This window comes from Rana temporaria, chromosome 10 (assembly GCF_905171775.1).
Source record: "Rana temporaria chromosome 10, aRanTem1.1, whole genome shotgun sequence".
In the NCBI taxonomy this organism is placed as follows: Eukaryota; Metazoa; Chordata; class Amphibia; order Anura; family Ranidae; genus Rana; species Rana temporaria.
In genome coordinates this window covers 11,890,405-11,914,061 of record NC_053498.1, presented here as the reverse complement: position 1 = coordinate 11,914,061, position 23,657 = coordinate 11,890,405, and the positions used below count along the sequence as shown (strand labels likewise).

The window sequence follows — 23,657 nt, the reverse complement described above, 5'->3', positions numbered from 1 at the left end:
TTTGTTTCCAGTCAGTTCTTTCCGGGCACCGACCTAGACACAGCAACCTCTCATAATGGCGTCTCTTCTCCAGGTTCTCTGGGTGTTCTCAGCTTTGGTAGCATCTGGTGAGTGTTTTATAATCTTTAAGAAATACTTTACAAACGTCCTTAAAAGAATGCACTGTTTTCTTTTTAAAGAATATTTGCACTTCTTCAGCTAAAACTCAGAAATTGAAAACATTATCTAACATGAAGACATTATTGGAAGAGAGGATTTCTCACCAAGAAGTACCTAGACATTGGTGCTTTAACCACTTCAACACCGGGCATTTTTACCCCCTTCCTGCCCAGGCTGATTTTCAGCTTTCAGCGCTGTAACAATTTGTATGACAATTGCGCGGTCATTTTAGTATAGAGTAAGGACTGGAGGGACCCCAAAGGCCCAATAGACCAAAAAACAAGGGGGCAGGGGGACTATATCGTTACTAGATAAGAAAAAAATAGAGTAGAGGGGTAGTAAAGATAAAAGACAATTGCGCGGTCATGCTTCACTGTACCCAAATGACATTTTTATCATTTTGTTCCCCACAAATAGAGCTTCCTTTTGGTGGTATTCGATCACCTCTGCGGTTTTTATTTTGCGCTATAATCAAAAATAAAGCGACAATTTAAAAAAAAAAAAAAATATTTTTTACTTTTTGCTATAATAAATATCCCAATTGAAAAAATATATATATATAAATTTCCCCAGTTTAGGGCGATACTGATTCTTCTACATATTTTTAGTAAAAAAAAATTGCAATAAGCGTTTATTGATTGGTTTGCGCAAAAGTTATAGCGTCTACAAAATAGGTTATTGATTTTATAGAATTGTTATTATTATATATTTTTTTTACCAGTAATGGCGGCGATCTGCGATTTTTAACCACTTTAATACCAGGCATTTTCATCCCCTTCCTGCCCAGACCAATTTTTAGTTTTCAGCGCTGTTGCACTTTGAATGAGAATTGCGACGTGGCTCCCAAACAAAAATTCAAGTCCTTTTTTCCCCACAAATAGAGCTTTCTTTTGGTGATATTTGATCACCTATGCGGTTTTCTATTTTTTGCACTATAAACAAAAGAAGAGCGACGATTTCGAAAGAAAACACAATATTTTTAACTTTTTGCTATAATAAATATAAAAAAAAAAAAAAAGTCAAACATTTTTTCCCTCAGTTTAGGCCGATACATATTGTTCTACATATTTTTTGTAAAAAAATCGTAATAAGCGTTTATCGATTGGTTTGCGCAAAAGTTATAGCGTCTACAAAATAGGGGATGGTTTTATGGCATTTTTATTAATATTTTTTAATGTAATGGCGGCGATCAGCGTTTTTTTTTTTTTATCGTGACTGCGACATTATGGCGGACACATCGGACACTTTTGGCACTATTTTGGGACCATTGTCATTTATACAGCGATCAGTGCTATAAAAATGCACTGATTACTTTGTAAATGTGACTGGCAGTGAAGGGGTTAACCTGTAGGGGGCGAGGAAGGGGTTAAGTGTGTCCTAGGGAGTCATTCTAACTGTTAGGGGGCGTAGCTACGAATGACATGTCACTGATCGCTGCTCCCGATGACAGGGAACAGACGATCAGTGACATGTCACTAGGCTAAACCCGGCTCCTACCTTTTCCGAATGGACAGAGTCGGTGATCACTGACTCTGTCCATTCACATAACTGAGCATCGTAACCTGTGTTTACGATGCTTCAGTTTATGAATGGAGAGAAGCTTCTCTCTATTCATTTCAGCTGAGGCTGCAGAGAAAGGGACTGGGGAATCTGTGTCCTTAGTCCTTTTCTCTGTCTTAAAGTGGAGATGTCAGAGGTCTGTTAAGACCCCTGATATCTCACCAAAGCCCCCCCCCAACAGGGCTGATTAAAAAAAAAGAAAAAAAAATTGCAATAAATAATTTTAAAAATAAAATGTAAATAATAATAACAAAAAAAAAACACACTGACAATCCACTACCCCCCCCCCTCTAAAAAAAAAAAAAAATTGTGTAAAAAAGAAAAACGCCACTGTCACATGACATTAAACAAAAAAGTATCGGTACTTGGTATCGGCGAGTACTTGAAAAAAAGTATCGGTACTTGTACTCGGTCTCAAAAAAGTGGTATCGGGACAACCCTAAGAAGAATACATATCAACCTAAATTCATGAAGAAATTCTTTTTTTTTACATTTTTGGCGAACCTTGGCACCCCAAATGTTTTGGAACTACATTTCCCATGATGCGCATGCACTTTGCATTGTAGTTGAGTATCATGGGAAATGTAGTTCCAAAACATCTGGGGTGCCGAGGATCGCCATCACTGGTCTATAATATTCACAACTACTTTAAAGTTTTTTTATATATATATATATATATATATATATATATATATATACAGGCCCGGACTGGGAAAAAAAATAGGCCCAGGCATTTTAGACTGAGCAGCCGGGGGGGGGGGGGGCGCGGTAGGGTTAATGATGGGATGTGGGGTGAAAGAAAGAAATAAAGAAAGAAAGAAAGAAAAAAAAAGAAAGATAGATATAGATAGATAGATAGATAGATAGATAGATAGATAGATAGATAGATAGATAGATAGATAGATAGATAGATAGATAGATAGATAGATAGGAAGAAAGATAGATAAAGATAGAAAGAAAAAAAGAAAAAAAAGAAAGAAGGGAAGGAAGATAGATAAAGAAAGAAAGAAAGAAAGAAGGAAAGGAAGATAGATAGTTAGATAGATAGATAAAGATAGATAGATATAGATAGATAGATAGATAGATAGATAGATATAGATAGATAGATAGATAGATAGATAGATAGATAGATAGATAGATAGATAGATAGATAGATAGATAGAGAGATATAAATAGATAGATAGATAGATAGATAGATAGATAGATAGATAGATAGATAGATAGATAGATAGATAGATAATAGGGAGAGAGAAAGAAAGAAAAGTGAAGAGAGAGAGAGAGAGAGGGAAGGGAATGAAGGGCACCTCTACATCAGTTTACAGTACTCACTCAGAGGCAGGAGGGACTGACTGGATGGATGGATATCAGACTCCATCTTTCCTTTCTGTTTGGCTTTAGCTTGAATCTTCCCGCCCACATCCCTTAGGCAGCAGAACAGTGTCTGTCGGATAGAGTGGGCGGGGCAGATACAGGAGGAAAAGAGGAGAAGAGGGGGAGGAGTAGAAGCTGCTCCTCTCCTCCAACTGGTCGTGCGGGCAGCAGGGGGAGGGGAGAAATGTCAGAGCTGGCTGTTATACGCCCAGCTCATCTCTCTCTGGGGGATCTCTGCTATTAGGTAAACTGGGCATCCCCTCTCAGCCTGCAACCCCTTGGTACACCCCTGGAGAGACGTGACATGCGGCCTGCTGAGGGCCGTTTGCGGGCCGCAACCGGCCCGCGGGCCACTGCGGCCCACCGGGCATATGCCCGGTTTGCCCTATGGCCAGTCCGGGCCTGTGTATATATATATATATATATATATATATATATATATATATACAGAGCTTTTTTTCTCAGAAAATAGGTGCAGGAACTCAACCACGACCCGTTCAGATTTCACAAACAGTAGAAGGTTCTTAAAGGGGCATTAAATACCAGAATTGCATTACATACAGAGTGCAGAGTTCAGGGGGGTTACAAAGCTGTCACTTGTAAACACAGAAACCAGATTTCTGTGTTTACAAGTGATAGTGGTGAGCAGGCACCAAAGGGTCTGAGCCAAAGGTGGTGGAACTGAGTTCCCCCAAGTTCCCCCTGAAAAAAAGCCCTGTATATATATATATATATATATATATATATATATATATATATGTCTGGAGTTCACCTTTAAATCTTGAACATTGTCCAACAGACAAACATCAGATCGGACAAAATCTTTCAAGTTTAGGCAAGATCCTTCGGCAAACAGCCAATTTTGACGTATCATAGAGAACATCAGATACTGGGATATGGAAAAAAAATAACAGAATAAGAATAGAAGACTGTTTCTGCTTACGGTACGTGAGGTCAGAGCTTCACGGCACCCAGTGCAAGTCTCTGCCAACAGAAGTCCTGGCACCAGCCCCAAAAAAGTTGGCTTCCTCCTCCGAAACCTTCCTGTAGCTTTGTGTCACCTTTGAATCCCAGGAACAAATGTAATCATTTACAGTTTACAAATCCTCATGCCACGTACGCACGACCGTTTTTCATGACGAGAAAAATGCAATTTTTTTAATTGGTCGTGTGCGGGCTCCAGAGCAGTTTTCTCGACGTGAAAAATGGCCATTAAAAATGTACAACCTGCTCTATTTTTTCTCGTCGTTTTTGACGTCGTCTTTCTCGTCGTGAAAAACGGTCGTGTGTAGGCTTTAATGACAGGGAAAAAAACACGCATGCTCAGAGAAACAAGTTATGAGAAGGGAAATTTGCATAATCAGCCCAAAGGGTGGCGCCATTCGAATGGAACTTCCCCTTTATGGTGCCGTCAGTTTTGCCCTATTGTTGTGTACAGATGACTCACCTGCAGACCCTGTGTTTACATGTAAATAACCATCATTCATATGTAAAAAGATGGAGCATTCATATGTAAATAGAGGTGGCATTCATATGTAAATAGCTGAAGCCGGCAGCATTCATATGTAAATAAAGGCGGCATTCATATGTCACATGCCCCTCTGTAGTGAAGAGATGATGTGCTGTAACCTCTAGCAACCAATCAGTGAGCAGTATTACTGTACAATAATCTCTAGCAATCAATCAACAAGAATAAATCATGTGCTGTAACCTCTAGCAACTAATCAGTGAGCCGTAATGTGTGCTGTAACCTCTAGCAACCAGTCAGTAAGTGGTAATGATATGCTGTAACCTCTGGCAATCAATCGCAATCACTGCCTGATCTGAACGAAACGAAAAGAAAAAAATTGCAGCCTCACTGTGCCCATCAAATGCAGCCACTGTGCCATCAATTGTCACCACTGTGCCATGCCATCAAACGCAGCCACTGTGCCATCAATTATCACCACTGTGCCATGCCATCAAACGCAGTCACTGTGCCATGCCATCAAACGCAGTCACTGTGCCATGCCATCAAACGCAGTCACTGTGCCATGCCATCAAACGCAGCCACTGTGCCATGCCATCAAACGCAGCCACTGTGCCCCTCAATTGTCGCCACTGTGCCAATTGTCGCCACTGTGCCAATTGTCACCACTGTGCCCTTTAATTGACACCACTGTGCCCATTGTTGCCACTGTGCATGTCACTGTGCCCTTCAATTGTCGCCACTGTGCCCTTTGTCACCACTGTGCCCATTGATGCCACTGTGCCCTTTGTCACCACTGTGCCCTTTGTCGCCTCTGTGCCCATTGTCGCCGCTGTGCCCTGTAAAATGCACTTACCTTACTCCTTCCATGTCCCAATGTCTTCTCCCGCCTTGGTGACGCTTCAGCCAATCAGGTTACCGATAACCAGAATTGGGGAACCTGATTGGCTGAGACGGACGTCAGTCTTATCCAAGGAACGCACCCCCCGTACGTCCCGAGGATAAGACATCCGGGAGACGAGTGCTGTACTCGCACAGCCAACCAGCTGCCGTTATTCAGGTGGCCGGCGCTCAAGTTCAGGCCATCTCTGAATAAACCAGTGGCAGCTGGCAACAATAACATACATTCATACATTTGGGCGAGAGCCAGAGGGAGCGAACCGCCACTGTGCCCGAGTGTACACACAGACCTTTTAAAAGAACCGCGGTTCTCTTGAAAGGCAAGAACGCGGTGACGTCAGCACGTACGACGAGCATGTTTTCTTGCCGAAAAAAATGAGCGTGTGTACGAGGCCTTTCACAATGAGGGCGTATTGCAGGCGCTCTAGTGTTAAAAATAGCACCTGCCTAAAAACAGCTGCTCCATTGTCTCCAGCTTTGCGCTAGCAGGACGGTAAAAAAAGTCCTGCCAGCCGCATCTTTGTGTGTTTACCGCTCCTTTTACCACCGACGTTACGGGCAGCTCAGTGTTGAAAGGGGTCTAAAACGGAAGTTCCACTGTACCTTGTTTGACAGACTTCACCCTTGTTATACTTTCGTGTATTACCATCTGGTGATAGGCTAGGACTACAAATTCCATATTGCCGTTTTACCCGTTTATCTTTGTTCCACACTAAAAATGGAATGCATGCTATAGACAAAATAGAAAAAGTGAAGAGCATCTCATATTCTAGTGCAGTGGTCTCCAAACTGCGGCCTGGGGGCCGGATGCGGCCCTTTACTTGCTTTTATCCGGCCCTTGGGGAACTATTTCATTCACTGACACCAACAATGGTACACAGTTACTCATAATGATACCAACAATTGGGTCCAATGACACCAACAATGGGGCCCAATGACGGGGCACAATTCCTCCCAATGACATCATCAACGGGGCCCAATGATGGGGAACAATTCCTACCAAAGACACTAAACATAGGGATCAATTCCTCCCAATAACATCAACACTGAGGCCCAATGATAGGGCACAATTACCACCAATGACATCAAGAATGGGGCCCAATTTTTACCAAAGACTCTAAAGATGGGGCACAATTCCTCCCAATGACATCATCAATGGGGCCCAATGATGGGGCACAATTCCTACCAAAGACTCTAAATATGGGGCACAATTCCTCCCAATGACACCAACAATGGGGCCCAATGACGGGGCACAATTCCTACCAAAGACACCAACAATTGGGGCATAATTCCTCCCAATGACACAAGTGATGGGGCACAATTTCTCTCACCGATACCAAAGGTGGGGCATGGTTTACTCCAACTGATGCCGGGACCTTTTTCTACTCCCGATGGCCACAGTCTGGCCCCCTAAAGCCTGATGAACAGTAAGGTGGCCCTTTGCTTAGAAAGTTTGGAGACCCCTGTTCTAGTCCATAGACCCTTCCAGGGAGATATGACTATCCTTTGTCCTCTATCGCTATTCTAAGCCCCCTTTAACCATTGAGAGAGATTACGAGAGGGCTTGAAGTGATATTAAAGGCTCCGTTTTTTGTTGTTGTTTTTTTTTTAATAACAAACACATCATACTTACCTCCACAGTGCAGCTAGTTTTGCACAGAGTGGCCCCCTATCCTCCTCTTCTGGGGTCCCTCAGCGGATCTCGCGGCTCCTCCCCGCATTAGATAACCCCCTCTGGGAAGCTCTCTCCGGTCGGGGTTACCTTTCGGGGGGCGCGCACCCGTATCATACACATAGACGCCAAGTGTATGACTAGGCCCCGACACCCGGTGGCCGCGCCATTGGATTTGATTGACAGCATCTGGAGCCAATGGCTGCGCTGCTATCAATCTATCCAATGAAGAGCCGAGAAGCCGTGGAGAGATCGATGTGGCGGCTGGTGCTCACGTTTTTTTTGGGGGGGGCGCAAACTGAATGGCCCGTGACACCCAGAGACCTTTGAAGGATGGGGGGTACACCTGTGCCAGCATCACTAATGACTTGTGGGTCTAGGGTCATCCTGTGCCCCTTTTGGGCATAGGGTGACTGAGAAATATTAATTATACATGAGATGGGACGTTACTGATAATTCATGTTTTGCAGGATATCTTGGAATATTACAAGTTGTTAAAGTCTGACTCCAAATCCAGTGTTTTCATTCAATGGGGGGACACATGCTTTTGAGGTGTTAATTACGTCTGCTCCTAGACATTCCTTTGTGTTAACGCTAATACTGTTTGTGTCCATTGTACTAATTAAGTCTGCAAGGTCAGATGTCTCCTTTCAGGGGTAGGGAATTAGCATGTCAATTATGTTTAGTAAAGGAATGTGTTTTGTGTCTGGGGGATAATTAACTCAACTGAATGTCATTATCTAAAAGAATGTGATTGAAGCCCCATTGTGTGATGTGTGGGTGGAGTGTGTCTTTGTTCCTTTGATTACTGTAACATATTTGTACTGTATATAAGAAAGCTAAGGAACCATTAAAAGTCATTCATACATTTTGAAACCAGTAACAGAGCTTGTCGGTCTCGTTATTCTGGGAAATGTAATGGATCAGTTCCTGTCGGCTCGATTGTCGGATAAGCTGTCGTGGTTGATGGAATGGATATCGTAAACGGTGGTGACCGTTGCACAAAAAAACTGAAAAAAAACAAACATCAATTGCAGCCTCACTGCGCCCATCAAATGCAACTACTGTGCCCATCAATTGTCGCCACTGTGGCCATTAATTGTCGCCACTGTGCCATCAAACGCAGCCACTGTGCCCATCAAATGCAACTACTGTGCCCATGAAATGCAACTATTGTGCCCATCAATTGTCGCCACTGTGCCCATCAATTTTCGCTACTGTGCCATCAAACGCAGCCACTGTGCCCATCAAATGCAACTACTGTGCCCATCAATTGTCGCCACTGTGCCCATTAATTGTCGCCAATGTGCCCATCAATTGTCATCACTGTGCCATCAAACGCTGCCACTGTGCCCATCAAATGCTGCCAGTTTGCCCCCTCAAATTAAAGCAGAACTTCCCTTTTGGGTGAAGTTCTGCTTTATCAAACACGTTTTTTCAGGAAATGAATTTTAGTGCAAACACAACTTTTTGGTGAAATGTCAGGGCTGCTATGGCTGATTCTCATCCTGTGTTGTATTCCCTCTCTCTTTAGGATACTCGCTCTCTTGTACGGAGTGTTCTTCTACATCGGACTCATGTACCGGCCCCAGTGTGACTTGTCTTTCTCGCTCTGTGTGTGGAGCTATAGCCACAGAAAGCTGGGCTCTGGGTAAGTTATCCAATAAATAAAATGTTATGTGTATTTGATGTCAGAGTTTCACAAGCGTCAGTTCACATCAGAGGCCCCCGGATTGTTTTTATGTTTTATGTGCACAATCTATAATTAGCTTTTAACCGCTTGCCGACTGCCTCACGCACATTTACGTCGGCAGAATGGCACGGGCAAGCAAAGCAACATATATATATACACGTTGCTTTGAACCTGCCCCCTAGCAGTTGCGCGCATGCGGCCGCCCAAGCGAGCTCCGTGACCGTGCCCACAGGACCCGCAGACTCGATGTCCGCCGGTGTCCCGCGATCGGGGCTCACAGAACTGCAGAACGGGGGGATGCCTTTGTTAACCACTTAAGACCCGGACCAATATGCAGGTAAAGGACCAGGCCCCTTTTTGCGATTCGGCACTGTGTCGCTTTAACTGACAATTGCGCGGTCGTGCGACGTGGCTCCCAAACAAAATTGGCTTCCTTTTTCCCCCCACAAATAGAGCTTTCTTTTGGAGGTATTTTATCACCTCTGCGGTTTTTATCTTTTGCGCTATAAACAAAAATGGAACGACAATTTTGAAAATAATGCAATATTTTTTACTTTTGCTATAATAAATATCCCCCGAAAATATATAAAAAAAAAAAATTTTTCCTCAGTTTATTCCGATACGTATTCTTCTATATATTTTTGGTAAAAAAATCGCAATAAGCGTTTATCGATTGGTTTGCGCAAAATTTATAGCGTTTACAAAATAGGGGATAGTTTTTTTGCATTTATATTAATCATTTTTTTTTATACTACTAATGGTGGCGATCAGCGATTTTTTTTGTGACTGCGACATTATGGCGGACACATCGGACAATTTTGACACATTCTTGGGACCCTTGTCATTTTCACAGCGAAAAGTGCTATAAAAATGCACTGATTACTGTGAAAATGACAATTGGAGTTTGGGAGTTAACCACTAGGGGGCGCTGAAGGGGTTAAGTGTGACCTCATCTGTGTTTCTAACTGTAGGGGGGCGGGGCTGGATGTCTGACATCATTGATCGCCTTTCCCTATATCAGGGAACAGACGATCAATGACATTGCTACTGTGAAGAACGGGGAAGGTTTGTTTACACACACCTCTCCCCGTTCTTCAGCTCCTGTGAGCGATCGCGGGACACCGGCGGCGAACGGGTCCCGCGGCCACTGAGCTTCGGACCGGGTCGCGGGCGCGCGACCCACGGCTGGGTACTAAAAGAAGACGTACAGGTACAGTATGTGCTTGTGTCCAGCCGTGCCATTCTGCTGACGTATATCGGCGTTAGGCGGTCCTTAAGTGGTTAACAAGGCATCTCCCTGTTCTGCCTAGTGACAGAACACTGATCATCTGTTCCCTCTGTGATGGTGGGACTCTGTGCTACGTGAAAGGTTGCTGGTTTATGCCAGATTTTGGAGAGAAAGACACATTAATTGCACAGCTGCGTCTTGGGCTTTTTTAGACATGGCTCAGAGCCCCACCCCACAGACAGGAAGTCTGTTCCTGGGAATCAGGTGGATTCCCACTCCCTCTGAGAGGAGTCAGAGACGCTTGTTCTGAGGAACAGAACTTAGGCCTAGGCTAAAGGCCTAAAACAGCCGGATGACAAGTATGGAAGCCAGGAGGCTAAACTGTTGGTTCTGCAAGATGCAGAAATACTGTTGTATTTGTTAACTTTTGTGCTTTTAAATAAAAGTGGGCTACCAGGCCCCTAAAAACTCAGTTCTGGACTGGAAAACGCACCTACCGCTGGAGTCTGATCACCCCCCCAATCTTACGTCTCTCATCGGGAGCAGCGATCCGTGACATGTCACAGTAAGCCACGACCCCCCTAACAGTTTAAATCACTCCCTAGGACACACTTAACCCCTTCCCCGCCCCCCTAGTGGTTAACCCCTTCCTTGACAGTCACATTTATACAGTATTTGTGTGGGAAACAAGGACGTCAATTTTGTTTGGGAGCAACGTTGCACGACCGCACAATTGTCAGTTAAATTGACGCAGTGCCGAAAGGCAAAAAGTGGCCCGGTCATTTGGCAGCCAAATGGTCCGGGCCTTGAGTGGTTAAAGTAAGGTACACATGGAAGATCCTCACACAGTATAAATACGTTTTCCCCACACACGTACCAGCCTTCAGCTGCCGTTGGGCTTTGTTGGGCTTCTGGTGTGCCCCTCCGCCTTCAAGGAGAAATGGGCTGCCTTCAGCCATACCTACTCTTTATATATATCCATCAACATGGAGATCCTCAAGAATTAGAGTTAGGGCCGCACTACACAGGAGGAACTTAACAAGGCAGTGCTGCCTTCACATATAGATGTACATGTTGTGCAAATAAGACCTCCATTTTAATGCAAATAGTTGACAGTGTAATTTGTTTTTCGTTTTTTTTTATGTGGGGGGGGGGGGGGTGGCTAGCTGGTAAGTGTGTTGGGTATGCATATACACATATATACACAGTATACATACACACACATACAGTATACATACACATACATACACACTATACACATACAGTATACATACACAGTATACACACACATACAGTATACATACACACATACAGTATACATACACATACATATACAGTATACATACACAGTATACATACACAGTATACACACACATACATACACAGTATACATACACAGTATACACACATACAGTATACATACACAGTATACACACACATACAGTATACATACACAGTATACACACACACACATACAGTATACACAGACACACATACAGTATACATACACATACATACACAGTATACACACACACATACAGCATACCTCCCAACAAGCACGGATTCTGCGGGATTTCCCCGCACTGACTGCATATTCCCGCAGTCCCGCAAAAGGGTTAAATTTCCCGCACTGATAATCAAAGCTCCAGAACTGCAAGCAACCCCCCCCCCCCCCGCTTAAGCGAGCGGAGCTGAATGGGCAGTACTGAAGGAGGAGGCGGGCGAAGCTGAAGGAGAAGGCGGGCGGAGCTGAAGGAGGAGCCGGGCGGAGCTGAATGGGCAGTACGGAAGTACTGAAGGAGGAGGTGGGCGGAGCTGAAGGAAAAGGCGGGCGGAGCTGAAGGAGGAGCCGGGCGGAGCTGAATTGGCAGTACTGAAGGAGGAGGCGGGGGGAGCTAAAGGAGAAGGCGGGCGGAGCTGAAGGAGGAGGCGGGCGGAGCTGAAGGAGGAGGCGGGCAGAGCTGAATGGGCATTACTGAAGTACTGAAGGATTAGGCGGGGGGAGCTAAAGGAGAAGGCGGGCGGAGTCTAAGGAGGAGGCGGGCGGAGCTAAAGGAGGAGGCGGGCAGAGCTGAATGGGCAGTACTGCTGGAGGAGGTATACACAGGTATACACAGTATACACACACACAGTATACACACACATACAGTAAACACACACAGTATACACACACACAGTATACACACACAGTATACACACACAGTATACACACACAGTATGCACACACACAGTATACACACACACAGTATACACACACACAGTATACACACACAGAGTATACACACAGAGTATACACACACAGAGTATACATACACACAGAATACACACACTGACAAGGTACTGGAGAGGCGGGGCAGCTATAACCTTTTAGACTCAAAGGATGTCGGTAAGGGACATTTCAGGGACAGATGTAAAAAAAAAAACACAGATTTTTACATACTGTCCCTGGTTTTACTGAGGCTGGCAACCCTGATGGGGCCCCCTAGTGGCATGGGGCCCTCGGGCAGTACCCGAGTGCCCAAATGGTCATTCTGCCCCTGGGACACACGATTCAAAACCCAGACTGTCTGGGTGAATCCCGGACAGGTGGCAACCCTAACTCAGTTTCATAAATGGTTAATGATTTGAAATCAGGATCGCTGCTCATCTCAGTTTTATAATAGGACGCCTTAATCCTTGTCTGTTTTTGTTGCAGAGAATGATATATTTTGTTTACTTGTAGGTCTTCTTGTTTCAAAATCATATGGGAAGTCATGTGTACCGCAGCACCAGTGTGACAAGAGAGGAAGTATGAGCCTTCCCCACAATGCAAGAATGAAGATGGCCACATCATGTTGTGAAACGAATGAATGCACCCCGACTCTTCCTTCCAGTAAGTGCCTTCACATAAACAGCTAAATACACATATAGGGCTATTTTTACTTGCCAAAGGATTTGTACTGGAGGATCCACACACTTGGCACATCTTCCCTTCCCCCACCCACACATGCTAATCACCAGATAGAAAAACCTGAAACGTACCTGTCCTCACAGGAGAATCAGATTGAAAGCCAGGCAGGCCCACCACCTGCTGTGGGTGGAAACACCGGGCCACTGCCCATTCCTCCTCACTCAGCCTGATGGGGCAGGCTGGGCCTCCTCCAGTGCCCGTGGCATGGGCATTGATCTTGGCCATCTTGTCACGGACCAGGCTCTTAAGATCGTTGATCTTCTTTTGTATCCCACTGGGGGTCCTCGTCTCCCCCCCCCCCCGCCGCATTGATCTGATCCGTGATTTTCTGGATGATCTCCTTCCTCTTGGCCGGGGAGGTGTTCCGGCTCTCAGGGCCATGCAGATAACGCCCATATCGGGCGATGGCCCTAGCAAGTATCTGCTTCTCTGCGACAGAAAAATTCAGCTTCCTGCGCCACAAAGCCCGGCGTAACGTAATTTCCCGCGCTGCCCGTCAGGAAAATGACGTCACGAGCATGCGCAGTACGGCCGGCGCGGGAGCGCGCCTCATTTAAATTGTCATCTCCCCCTGCAGAAGAGGACCGCCTTGGCGCCGGAGACATTTAAGTTACACGGCCTGAAATTTCTAGGTAAGTGCTTTGTGGATCGGGCACTTAGGTAGAAATTTTAAGTCAGTGTAACTTAAATGGGAAAAGATAAGTTAGGCAGGATTTTTGAGGATTTGGCCCACAGTGTCTGCGTTTGATGGGCACAGTGGCTGCATTTGATGGGCACAGTGGCTGCGTTTGATGGGAACAGTGGCTGCATTTGATGGGTACAGTGGCTGGGTTTGCAGTAGCTGCGTTTGATGGGCACAGTGGCTGGGTATGATGGGCACAGTGGCTGAGTATGATGGACACAGTGGCTGGGTTTGATGGACACTCCTCTGCTACTATTGAGTCAGCTTGCAGATCGCAACGTCTGATGGTTCGGTCATCCAAGGCTCTGGGATCCGAACTACAGCTATGTGCCGTTCGGGATCCATTAGAACAAACACCAGGCAGGCTGTATGTAAGTTCAAACAGGAAGACTTTTATTGGAAGCACACAACACACTTTTTTACAGAATTTGGAACATCCCGCCCCCAACAACCGTTTTTCTATTGGTCAATTGTAAAGTACATGTAGTTCTCCTTCAGGTCCTCCTAGCCATGCAAATGAGGACTTGAAAATGGGTTCAGCAGGGATTGATCCGATAGCTTGAATAGAGGGACTGTTATGTGTAATGAGACAGAAGCCCCAGGGGGCAATCACTGTACACAATAGCCAGACACAGAACTGATACGTCAGTCTTTGAATGTAAGTCATTGACAGCAGACAATTGCATTCGTCTTCAATGTAAGTTTACTTCAGAATACACTGCATACAGGATCACACCTCCCAAAGCCTTGGGGAGGGTTGTGATGATACATAAGGTTTATACAGACATTTTATAAGAAATTGATAACATGAGAGTCTACGCAGGGCACGAAGCCCAATGTTTGGATTACACAAGATTTCACAAGATTCCATAAATCACACATATATAATGAGTAAAACCGGTCATCCTGACCTAATTAGCGCATCATGTGAAATGGTTATTTTGATCGTTAGAGAGATGGATTATATGTGAGGGGTAATTATCAAGTAATAAAAAGGAATGGAAGGGTTTTTCCAGACACACTGTTTACTGTTTACATAGACTTCTTATCAGCTCATTAAGGCGGAACATCTCTTATTTTACATGAGACATTTGTTCGGCCATGAGAATGGGAAAAACATGTTATTGAGAATATGTTGAGAATATGTTGCAATATATTGCAATGTGTAATACCAAATAGAATTTAGAAACATAAGCTTAAGTGGCAGGGAAAAGACAGAATATGGGAGACCTCTACCCTACTGTTCTGTCTAAGATATTCAATTTTACATTCTAACCCTAGTAAATATACAAGATAGATGAATGTAGATTTTCATATCTTGTCAGAACAATGGAGCCGTCTGGAGCCTTAAGACAGAGCAGAAGACACCCCCCCCCCCACTGTGTAACAGATTTCAAGGAGGAACACTTCTGCATTCCAAGGTCTATGACACTGGGTTTGATGGGTACAGTGGCTGGGTTTGATGGGTACAGTGGCTGCGTTTGATGGGCACAGTGGCTGTGTTTGATGGGCACAGTGGCTGCGTTTGATGGGCACAGTGGCGGCAATTGATGTTTTTTTTTTTCAAAACATGTTTGTGGCCGGCCGGCCCTGCCTTTTATTAACATCATCATCATTGTCAGAAGGACCAAGCGTGGTGACCCTTTGTTTATTACGATAATATAGGTTCTGTTCAATTTGATGCCATTACATACCTGTTATGTTTTTTACCTTAGTGCCAAGGGACACCTCAGGATCCAATGGATTGACGTGCCCATCCTGTTTATCTGCTGACTCCACCTCGTGTAACACATCAGATACGATGCAGTGTACGGGGGATGAGAACATGTGTCTTCTCCAGACCACAAAAATATCAGGTCAGTATTACAGACCAAGCCGGTGGCATTTACCCATTTTCATTTTTGAATGGCAGTAAAACGTGCTAAACACCATTATTGTTTTGTGTTATGTTACACGTTCCACACAGTGAGCTGCATTGGGGTGCCATTCATCTTGAACCAAAATGCACCTATAGACAGATTTTTAGACTTGGGCTGAATGTTTTGACATATTATAAGAATGTCTAATCTGTAATTTGATGCCTTTTGGAGATTTTTCCATCTTTCCTTGGCTTCGTTATGCACATTAATACAAATTTTGACTTGGGGTGCCCAAACTTACCTCTAATTGCTTGGTTCTCAGATCTCTTCCAGCAGAGAGCCAATGACAGTTATGCCGCGTACACACGATCGGGATTTCCGACAACAAATGTTCGATGGGAGCTTGTTGTCGGAATTTCCGACCATGTGTAGGCCCCATCGGACATTTGCTGTCGGAATTTCCAACAACAAAAATTTGAGAGCTGGTTCTCAAATTTTCCAACAACTTTTGTTGTCGGAATTTCCGATCGTGTGTACACAATTCCACGCATGCTCGGAATCAAGCATAAGAGCTGCACTGGCTATAGAACTTAATTTTATTCGGCTCGTTGTACCTCACCGCGTTCTTGACGTTCGGAATTTCCGTCAAAATTTGTGTGACCGTGTGTATGCAAGTTTGAGCCAACATTCCGTCGAAAAAAAAATCCACGGTTTTGTTGTCAGAATGTCCGTTCGTGTGTATGCAGCATAAGTCACCGGCTCTCTGCCCTGCCCCCCCCCCTCGCTGAGAGGCTGAGTCCAGGGTTGTGGGCGGTTTCCCAACCATATTGTCGCGATCTTGCCCCAGCCTGGACCGGCTCTGTGACACCAGCCGACAGCGGGCTTCAGCCTGTTGTCTGCTGAAAACGAGTCACAGGAGTTCAAACTCATCAAGGGGGGTAAATCTTCCGTAGATCAGTTGGTTGACTTTACAACTATCAAAAAAAAAGTTAATTGAAGAAAAAAAAAATAATAAGAGCAAATAACCACATTTGGAGCCTCCAATTTTAAGACCTTATTGATACGTGTAGGTGTTAGAGATCAAATTGCCATTACAGTTTTAATTTTTTTTAAATATAATATAATATATATATTATTTGATAATGTAAATTTTCCAAATTTTATTATATTTTTTTTTTTTTTTTTTTACAGGCAGCATAGAATACGGTTTTAATCTTTTAATTTATTTTTCTATTTTTTTTTTTTTTACAGGCCACATAGAAGGAGCAACAGCAGTACGTGGCTGTGCCACAAAAAGCATCTGCGATTTTGGCAGCCAAACTAGTAGCACCCAAGGAATATCCACGGAGGTAAAATTTATCTGCACTAATGGAAGTACCGGTCTCCAGAAAGGCTTCTACCTCCCGGCTGTGATTTGTATTTTCTTTTTAAAGTTATTGATCTGAAATGCAAAAAAAAAAAGTAATGTGATGCCCCGTACACGCGATCGCAATTCATCGGATTTTCCGATCGTGTGTAGCCCCAGCGGAGTTTTTTCATCGGAAATTCCGATGGACACATGTTCTATTTTTTTCCGATGGAAATCCGTCAGAATTCCGATGTGATTTGGCCGGGGAAAAGCCTGATCGTGTGTACGCGGCATTAGATTAGAACAGTGATGGCGAACCTTGGCACCCCAGATGTTTTGGAACTACATTTCCCATGATGCTCAACTCCACTGCCGAGTGCATGAGCATCGTGGGAAATGTTTTTCCAAAATATCTGGGGTGCCAAGGATCGCCATCACTGGACTAGAAACTAAGACAAAAAGGTTGATTTGTGGAACAGACACATTTTGTTTTAAGCTTAACCGCTTAAGGACCCCTTCACGCCGATATACGTCGGCAGAATGGCACGGCTGGGCACATCCACGTACCTCTACGTGGCCCTTTAAGCCCAGCCGTGGGGTCGCGACCCGGTCCAAAGCTCTGTGACCGCGGCACCCGTGGACCCAATTGCCGCCAGTGTCCCGCGATCGGTCCTCCGGAGCTGAAGAACGGGGAGAGGTGTGTGTGTAAACACAGCTTCCCTGTTCTTCGTTGTGGCAGTGTCATTGATCGTGTGTTCCCTGTTATAGGGAAACACGATCACTGACATCACACGTCCAGCCCCGCCCCCCCTACAGTTGAAAAAAAACATATGAGGTCACACTTAACCCCTTCAGCGCCCCCTGGTAGTTAACTCCCAAACTGCAATTGTCATTTTCACAGTAAACAATGCATTTTTATTGAATTTTTTGCGGTGAAAATGACAATGGTGTCAAAATTGTCCGAAGTGTCCGCCATAATGTCGCGGTCACGAAAAAAATCGCTGATCGCCGCCATTAGTAGTAAAAAAAAAAAATATTAATAAAAATGCAATAAAACTATCCCCTATTTTGTAAACGCTATAAATTTTGCGCAAACCAATCGATAAACGCTTATTGCGTTATTTTTTACCAAAAATAGGTAGAAGAATACGTATCGGCCTAAACTGAGAAAAAAAATGTTTTTTTATATCTTTTTTGGGGGATATTTATTACAGCAAAAAGTAAAAAAGATTGCATTTTTTTCAAAATTGTCGCTCTATTTTTGTTTATAGCGCACATTATAAAAACCGCAGAGGTGATCAAATACCACCAAAAGAAAGCTCTATTTGTGGGGGAAAAAAGGACACCAATTTTGTTTGGGAGCCACGTCGCACGACCGCGCAATTGTCAGTTAAAGCGATGCAGTGCCGAATCGCAAAAACTGCCCAGGTCCTTTACCTGCATAAAGGTCCGAGTCTTAAGTGGTTAATGCAGGGTTCCGGGCATAATTTTTTTTTTTGCAAGCTAAAATTAATCACATATAGATATGCAGGCGTAAATCAATGCTGAATCTAGCCCAACATTAGCAGAAGTTGCCCAAAGGTAAAGTAAAGAGCTAAAAAAACACGTGATTTGGTGAATGTTGGCTGAAAAAGTTCTGCCGTGTGTATGCAGAACAAGTTCACAGCCAACGCCCTTCGGACAAAAATCCACGGAAAAGTCCGATGGAAGTCCGATCGCGTGTATGAGGCTTTAGAAGTACAGTATATACTAGACATGCGCACACTGAAATATTTTGTTTCGTCATTTCGTTTTCGTCCGAAAAATAAATTTATTTAGTTACTCCCGAAATTTTATTTTTTTCGTTTTTTCGCAAAAAAAAATGCATTCGTCCAAAAATCAAAATTAAGGTCAAATCTGTCATTGAAGGCTTATGGTGTCTGTCGAATGTTCTAAGAAGACAGAATCTTTAACCACTTAAGACCCGGACCAAAATGCAGCTAAAGGACCCGGCCAGGTTTTGTGATTCGGCACTGCGTCGCTTTAACAGACGATTGCGCGGTCTTTCGACGTGGCTCCCAAACAAAATTTGCGTCCTTTTCTTCCCACAAATAGAGCTTTCTTTTGGTGGTATTTGATCACCTCTGCGGTTTTTATTTTTTGCGCTATAAACAAAAATAGAGCGACAATTTAAAAACAAAAAATCTATTTTTTTTTTACTTTTTGCTATAATAAATATCCCCAAAAATATATATATTTTTTAAAATTAAAGGCAAGCTAAGCTGTTAATAGAAAGTTAATTTTTAGGGTGGAACTCCGCTTTAAGATAGTAGATAATTAAAAAAAAAAGTTTTATTATAAACACAATTGATAATGTTTTGCTGAGCACAGATTACACGAAAAAGAGGCACTAGAGTGATGTAAATTTTGCTTTTATACAATTGCAATGTTTGTAAACTGCTGTTTCATTTCATTTTTTTTTACTATTTGAATAAAACATTTTATGTTACAAATAAAAAATGTAATACAGATTTACAAATGTCTCGGTTTTATTTGGAAATCCAATGTGCGTAGCAGAGGGAAGTGTTCGTTTAGCATGTATGGTTGTGGTATATACTAAACATGTGCCTTCGTTTTGGTCCGAATGCATTTTCGTCCGAATTTCAGGTATTTTCGTTATCGTTTTAACAAACGATAACGAAAGCACAGAGAATGAAAACCGAAAGATCCGACATAAACAAATGCTTTATTTTCGTTTTCGTTGTGGTCAAATGTGCCTAACCTTAACTCTATTAGTCCAATATTATTCTACATAAAGAGAAAAGATTCAACATGGAGAGAAAAGATTCGACATAGAGAGAAAAGATTCGACATAGAGAGAAAAGATTCGACATAGAGAGAAAAGATTCGACATAGAGAGAAAAGATTCGACATAGAGAGACATGAAGGTCACACATAACCCCTACAGCGCCCCCTAGTGGTTAACTCCCAAACGGCAACTTTCCTTTTCACAGTAAACAATGAATTTTAAATGCATTTTTTGCTGTGAAAATGACAATGGTCCCAAAAATGTGTCACAATTGTCCAAAGTGTCCGCCATAATGTCGCAGTCACGAAAAAAATCGCTGATCGCCGCCATTAGTAGTAAAAAAAAACATAATTAATAAAAATGCAATAAAACTATCCCCTATATTGTAAACGCTATAACTTTTGCGCAAACCAATCGATAAACGCTTATTGCGATTTTTTTTACCAAAAATAGGTAGAAGAATACGTATCGGCCTAAACTGAGGAAAAAAAAGTTTTTTATATATTTTTGGGGGATATTTATTATAGCACAAAGTAAAAAATATTGCATTTTTTTCAAAATTGTCGCTCTATTTTTGTTTATAGCACAAAAAATTAAAACCGCAAAGGTGATCAAATACCATGAAAAGAAAGCTTTATTTGTGGGAAGAAAAGGACGCCAATTTTGTTTGGGAGCCACGTCGCACGACCGCGCAATCGTCTGTTAAAGCGACGCAGTGCCGAATCGCAAAACCTGACCAGGTCCTTTAGCTGCATTTTATTATGGGTGTTAAGTGGTTAAAGATTCTGTCGAATCTTCTTTTTTTTTCTTTTTTTTCTTCTTAGAACATTCGACAGACACCATAAGCCTTCAATGACAGATTTGACCTTAATTTGGATTTTCGGACGAATGCATTTTTTTTAACGAAAAATTAAATAAATAAAAACAAATTTCGGGAGTAACTAAATAAATGTATTTTTCGGACGAAAACTAAGTTACGAAACAAAATATTTCAGTGTGCGCATGTCTAGTATATTCTGTACTTCTAAAGCCTCATACACGCGATCGGACTTCCATCTGACTTTTCCGTGGATTTTTGTCCGAAGTTCGTTGGCTGTGAACTTGTTCTGCATACAGACGGCAGAACTTTTTTGGCCAACATTCACCAAACCACGTGTTTTTTTAGCTCTTTACTTTACCTTTGGGCAACTTCTGCTAATGTTGGGCTAGATTCAGCATTGATTTACGCCGGTGTATCTATAGATACGCCGCGTAAATTCAAAGCTGCGCCGGCGTATCTACTTTCTGTATTCAGAAATCTAGATACGCCGAAATTAGCCTAAGATTCGACTGGCGTAAGTCTCTTACGCCGTCGTATCTTAGGGTGCATATTTACGCTGGCCGCTAGGTGGCGCTTCCGTCGTTTTCGGCGTAGAATATGCAAATGACCTAGATACGCCGATTCAAAAACGTACGTGCGCCCGGCGGAATTTTTTTTTACGTCGCTTGCGTAAGGCTTTTCCGGCGTAGCGTTGCTCCTGCTTCTAGGAGGCGTAATTTCGAGCATGCGCACTGGGAATCTTTCACGAACGGCGCATGCGCCCTTCGTTAAAGACGTCATTTACGTGGGGTCATGTTTTATTTACATAAAACACGCCCACCTCTAGCAAATTTGATTTTGACGCGCTTACGCCGGCTGATTTACGCTACGCCGCCGCAACTTACGGAGCAAGTGCTTTGTGAATACTGCACTTGCCCGTGTAAGTTGCGGCGGCGTAGCGTAAATAACATACGCTACGCCCGCACAAACTTACCGCGGGCTACTTGAATCTAGCCCGGTGTCTTTATGGTTTGCATTGGTTCTGAGAATGCGTGTTTGTACTTTGGATTTTAGTCCAATGGACTTGTGTACACACGATCGGATGATCCGATGGAACACATTTGTTGTCGGACAATTTGAGAGCATGCACAGCCAGGGATGTATTCTGGCCTAGGCCGACAAGGCCCAGGCCTAGGGCGGCACTTTGCGGGGGGCGGCCGGCCGGCTGCGATTTTGCTGGGTCTGGTAAGAGGGCCTGTTGGCCATTATTCATTACTATTCCCAACGACTGAGCCATTAGGAAGTGCCTAACCTGCTATTCTCTAGGCCTTATTGACCGCCACAATGTCCCTCTCTGTCCTCTTCCCACGGCATCCCTCTGTCCTCTTTCCACGGCATCCTTTTCCCACGGCGTCCCTCTGTCCTCTTCCCACGGCGTCCCTCTGTCCTCTTTCCACGGCATCCTTTTCCCACGGCGTCCCTCTGTCCTCTTCACACGGCGTCCCTCTGTCCTCTTTCCACGGCATCCTTTTCCCACGGCGTCCCTCTGTCCTCTTCCCACGGTGTCCCTCTGTCCTCTTTCCACGGCATCCTTTTCCCACGGCGTCCCTCTGTCCTCTTCCCACGGTGTTCCTCTGTCCTCTTTCCACGGCATCCTTTTCCCACGGCGTCCCTCTGTCCTCTTCACACGGTGTCCCTCTGTCCTCTTTCCACGGCATCCTTTTCCCACGGCGTCCCTCTGTCCTCTTCCCACGGCGTCCCTCTGTCCTCTTTCCACGGCATCCTTTTCCCACGGCGTCCCTCTGTCCTCTTCCCACGGCGTCCCTCTGTCCTCTTTCCACAGCATCCTTTTCCCACGGCGTCCCTCTGTCCTCTTCCCACGACGTCCCTCTGTCCTCTTTCCACGGCATCCTTTTCCCACGGCGTCCCTCTGTCCTCTTCCCACGGCGTCCCTCTGTCCTCTTTCCACGGCGTCCCTCTGTCCTCTTCCCACGGCGTCCCTCTGTCCTCTTTCCACGGCATCCTTTTCCCACGGCGTCCCTCTGTCCTCTTTCCACGGCATCCTTTTCCCACGGCGTCCCTCTGTCCTCTTCCCACGGCGTCCCTCTGTCCTCTTTCCACGGCATCCTTTTCCCACGGCGTCCCTCTGTCCTCTTCCCACGGCATCCTTTTCCCACGGCGTCCCTCTGTCCTCTTTCCACGGCATCCTTTTCCCACAGCGTCCCTCTGTCCTCTTTCCACGGCATCCTTTTCCCACGGCGTCCCTCTGTCCTCTTCCCACGGCGTCCCTCTGTCCTCTTTCCACGGCATCCTTTTCCCACGGCGTCCCTCTGTCCTCTTTCCACGGCATCCTTTTCCCACGGCGTCCCTCTGTCCTCTTCCCACGGCGTCCCTCTGTCCTCTTTCCACGGCATCCTTTTCCCACGGCGTCCCTCTGTCCTCTTCCCACGGCGTCCCTCTGTCCTCTTTCCACGGCATCCTTTTCCCACGGCGTCCCTCTGTCCTCTTTCCACGGCATCCTTTTCCCACGGCGTCCCTCTGTCCTCTTCCCACAGCGTCCCTCTGTCCTCTTTCCACGGCATCCTTTTCCCACGGCGTCCCTCTGTCCTCTTCCCACGGCATCCTTTTCCCACGGCGTCCCTCTGTCCTCTTTCCACGGCATCCTTTTCCCACAGCGTCCCTCTGTCCTCTTTCCACGGCATCCTTTTCCCACGGCGTCCCTCTGTCCTCTTCCCACGGCGTCCCTCTGTCCTCTTTCCACGACATCCTTTTCCCACGGCGTCCCTCTGTCCTCTTTCCACGGCATCCTTTTCCCACGGCGTCCCTCTGTCCTCTTCCCACGGCGTCCCTCTGTCCTCTTTCCACGGCATCCTTTTCCCATGGCGTCCCTCTGTCCTCTTCCCACGGCGTCCCTCTGTCCTTTTCCCACGGCGTCCCTCTGTCCTTTTCCCACGGCGTCCCTCTGTCCTTCACCCACGGCGTCCCTCTGTCCTCTTCCCATGAATATGACAGGGCGGGTCTTAAAGAAGAAGGGGTGTGGCTTTGACAGGAAGGGGTGGTTCATATTTAAATTAGGGGGTGCGCAAGTTTAGTCAGGCCTAGGGCAGCACAAAACCTAAATACACCTCTGTGCACGGCGAACATTTGTTGTCGGAAATTTTGACAACAATTGTCAGATGG

At 44.8% G+C, this 23,657-nt stretch overlaps 1 protein-coding gene across 1 annotated transcript; it reads left to right on the top strand.

Moving 5' to 3' along the window:
* On the top strand, nucleotides 1–17,029 carry LOC120915986 (phospholipase A2 inhibitor and Ly6/PLAUR domain-containing protein-like). Its single transcript, XM_040326828.1, has 5 exons — nucleotides 1–107; nucleotides 8,665–8,781; nucleotides 12,774–12,923; nucleotides 15,399–15,539; nucleotides 16,794–17,029. The coding sequence occupies exons 1-5, from the start codon at nucleotides 56–58 to the stop codon at nucleotides 16,985–16,987; spliced, it is 654 nt and encodes a 217-aa protein (XP_040182762.1). The 5' UTR covers nucleotides 1–55; the 3' UTR covers nucleotides 16,988–17,029.
* Nucleotides 17,030–23,657: the final 6,628 nt, after the last annotated feature.

Coding starts and splice junctions, on each gene's coding strand:
- LOC120915986 (XM_040326828.1), top strand. CDS start 56: ATGGCGTCTCTTCTCCAGGTTCTCTGGGTGTTCTCAGCTTTGGTAGCA. Junction 108..8,664: donor CTCAGCTTTGGTAGCATCTG/GTGAGTGTTTTA, acceptor CTCTCTCTTTAG/GATACTCGCTCTCTTGTACG. Junction 8,782..12,773: donor CACAGAAAGCTGGGCTCTGG/GTAAGTTATCCA, acceptor GTTTACTTGTAG/GTCTTCTTGTTTCAAAATCA.